The sequence below is a fragment of the Musca vetustissima genome, unplaced genomic scaffold, assembly GCF_032173495.1.
Source record: "Musca vetustissima isolate MV318-11 ecotype Yass unplaced genomic scaffold, APGP_CSIRO_Mvet_v1 utg85597, whole genome shotgun sequence".
Taxonomy (NCBI): Eukaryota; Metazoa; Arthropoda; class Insecta; order Diptera; family Muscidae; genus Musca; species Musca vetustissima.
In genome coordinates, this window is record NW_026885587.1 from 40,923 (window position 1) to 44,398 (window position 3,476).

A 3,476-nucleotide genomic window follows, 5' to 3' on the forward strand; every position below is an offset into this window, starting at 1 on the left:
TAAAAAAGTTTTTGAAATGCTCATGAATAATTTAAAATGACGTGACATCATGTGTATACAAAGTTAAATAATTTTTCAATTCACATTTATTTGTAACGTAGTAACGTAATTACTTAATAACGGAAAAAACATTTTGCCATGCCGCCACGAAAAAACTATCTAAATTTCATACTGGCGAATGGAAAAACCGCAAAAGTTAAAAGATACATTCGAAAAATCGATACCATTGAAGATGTCCCACTTCTTTGGTTCAATGTAAAAATATTGAAATTTTGGTCGGTACTTATCGATGATAATTGGCGTCAATATTTCTCCTATATACCATTAGGCTTTCTGAATTTATTTCAATTGCTGGATTTACATTATACCGAAAAACCTTTGGATGAAAAAGTACATGATACCTATATGGCAATGTTAGTTTTCAACACCCTTTTGCGTGCAATTGTAATGGTACGAAATCGCCGAGAATTTACACAACTTCTTGAATTTGTGAAGACTTTGTATGCCGAATTAATGATGGAATATGATTTTGAAATACGTCGTATAATGCAACAGCATACCGATTTGGTATTGAAAATATCGAAAATAATTTTAACAATGGGAATATTGACAAGTACGGGATTTTCCATATTTCCCATTATGTCCGATAAGAGAGGTGAGTATGGCAACCGTGGATCCTTTAATTTTTTCTCAACAAGGCGTGGTTCATTTAATAGGAATTTTTCAGTACAAGGCGTGGTTCCTTTGATAAGAATTTTTCAGTACAAAGCGTGGTTCCTTTGATAAGAATTTTTCAGTACAAGGCGTGGTTCCTTTAAGAGGATTTTTTCTCAACAAGGCGTGTTTTCTTTAATAGGAATTTTTCTCAACAAGGCGTGTTTCCTTTAAGAGGATTTTTTTTCGACAAGGCGTGGTTCATTTAATGAGAAATTTTCAGAACAAGGCTTGGTTCCTTTGATAGGAATTTTTCTCAACAAGGCGGGTTTCCTTTAATAGGAATTCTTCTCAACAAAGCGTTGTTCCTTTAATAGGAATTTTTCTCCACAAATTTTTCAGAACAAGGCATAGTTAATTTTTCTCAACAAGGCGTGGTTCCTTTAATAGAAATTTTTCAGAACAAGGCATGGTTCATTTAATAAAAATGTTTCAGAAAAATCATGGTTCATTTAATAAAAATGTTTCAGAAAAATCATGGTTCATTTAATAGGAATTTTTCAGGAATTGTTCTCATCTAGGCTTTTCCTCATCTTTCTAGAATTCATTTTCGGCATCTACGTGCCCTATTTGAATGAATATCAAAGACCCTGGTATGAAATCTTACTGACTTCACAATGCATTCTGAATTTGTCTGGCCTTTGTATGTTTATACCCTTTACCGGAATGTTTGTATCGTTTTTAATTTTTGCCATTGCCATATCCAAAATCCTACAACGTAAATTGAATAATTTTCCCCAAGAAATTTCATCACGCCAACTGATACAAGAGAAAATTGTCGAAAGTGTTCAACTACATTTGAAACTAATAAGGTGGGTTTAATTTGTTGTTTGAACAAAAATCAAATTAAAGCAGTTTAAATATCCTTTCAGTTTAGTTGATAAGGTCAACGAACGTACCCTGATAATATCCATGATAGATGTAATATTATTTGTGGTCTTATTGTGTATTATGCTGCTATCTTTTATTTTGGTAAGGATCCCACACAATTTCAAATAATTAAAGAAATAAAATTAAAAATCTTCTTCTTTTTTTCCAGGTTAAAACTGTCATACAAAAATGCATTATAACTGTTTATATTTTGATGATTTTTACACAAACATTTGTCTTATATTATTTCTCGAATGAGTTGTACTATCAAAGTTTGGAAATCTCAACAGCTGTCTACGATATTAATTGGTTCAATTATGATGTCGAAACACAAAATATGTTGAGATTATTGCTACTGAGATCTCAAAAACCATGTGCGGTAATTTTTATCAGATTTTTCATATTTTTGTTTCTCTTATATCTATTTTTATTATTTTTATATCTATTTAATTTAGGTTTTAATTTCCAAGGCATATCCGATTAATTTGAAAACGTTACAAGTCCTGCTGAAGGTTACATATAGTGTATTTACTCTTTTGGAACAATTTTATGGTTAATCGATATGGAATTTTATGGAAATGTGAGATCCTGTATTTATAAAAACGTTGAAATTAAATTAAATAGTATTTAATTATTAATCTGCATTTCTATTCACCAAACCTAACATATATCGACCACCTGTGAAAATTGAGACATGTAAAATCTCGCTTGTCCTAGACTCCAGTGTATGGTGGTAGCATGTGTGGAACATATGCTATTTCCGGATATTAGTCCACTTTTAGAAGATAATAACTGTATGATGCAATTCCCATCATGATTTATTTCATTCTGTCAAAGGGTGATGACCTTAGAAGTAAAGTGAGGCCGAGCAAATGAATAGCCAACAACTACGTCCGTTAAATTAGATTACCTGGCTGATCGTCGATTACCTCTTTTCAAACCACCAGTCGGTCGTTTTAGGGATTCAAACTCGCTTTTCAAACAAATTAGCTGTTCAATACACATTTTCATCCGATCCAATTTTAGTACCTGTAGTTTGGTATATCATTTTCTCCTGGCAGCAATTTGTCATGGCAATTAAAGCATTTTGAATGCCTACCTCATTGTGGAGAGTATACAATATTCGACCTGGCTAGTAATTAAATATATTCCACACATACACTGCTGTAAAACTTGCTGGCGCACGGTTATTCAGAAATCAATGTATGATTATACGTAAGAGTAATTTCTAAAGGTACTAGAAACCCCGATAAAAATAAAGTTTTTGATCCATTTTATTCCTTAAATATCATCTGATCATCATGCGTCATCCTTGACCATAACTGAAACCTCCTGGAAATTTTCCTAGCCATCAGTGCTCTTGTTTCGGCCTCTAGTGTGGTAATGGTAATACTAAACAATATCAGCAAAGGCAGGCCCCTGTAAATATTAACGTGTAACTCCCACATCCGAGTAGATCGAAGAGTAAAATTGGTATTAATTTAAAGGTCAACAGCTTCTCTTAGTCAGCCTCCTCCTTCTACCATCAACTTCTCGCCATAGAAAGCAAATTTTTCCACTTTTCAGACAAAAGTCTGGGTCCATTTGACCCGCTAAATATTGACCGATCTTTAGGCTTATTTTTTAGCCTGGTCCCCTTCTCTATGTAAAATCTAGTGATGTTCGGGTCATAATTGAATAATAAATAATGAAGGATAATTTCCAAAACAACCATTTTTGGTCCAAAACTGTGGTCTGTAGCTTGTTTAGAAATTATAATGGAAGACGGACGGACGGAAGCATACACAATCTAAATCGATTCGTCTAGTGGAGTATATGACAATCGGTATGCTAAAAGGTGGGTCTATGATCAATATTTTGCGACGTTACAAACTCTTGGGACAAAACAAGGC

The 3,476-nt window shown here is 33.2% G+C and overlaps 1 protein-coding gene across 1 annotated transcript; it reads left to right on the plus strand.

Annotated features, from left to right (window-relative positions):
• Positions 1–328: 328 nt before the first annotated feature.
• Positions 329–2,141, plus strand: LOC133332827 (odorant receptor 30a-like; the record flags this gene model as incomplete). The annotated part of the gene is made up of 5 exons (XM_061541197.1): positions 329–655; positions 1,256–1,526; positions 1,587–1,686; positions 1,754–1,963; positions 2,040–2,141. Coding segments are annotated over 5 exons (1,010 nt in total), but the record flags the coding sequence as incomplete, so codon positions are not given.
• Positions 2,142–3,476: the final 1,335 nt, after the last annotated feature.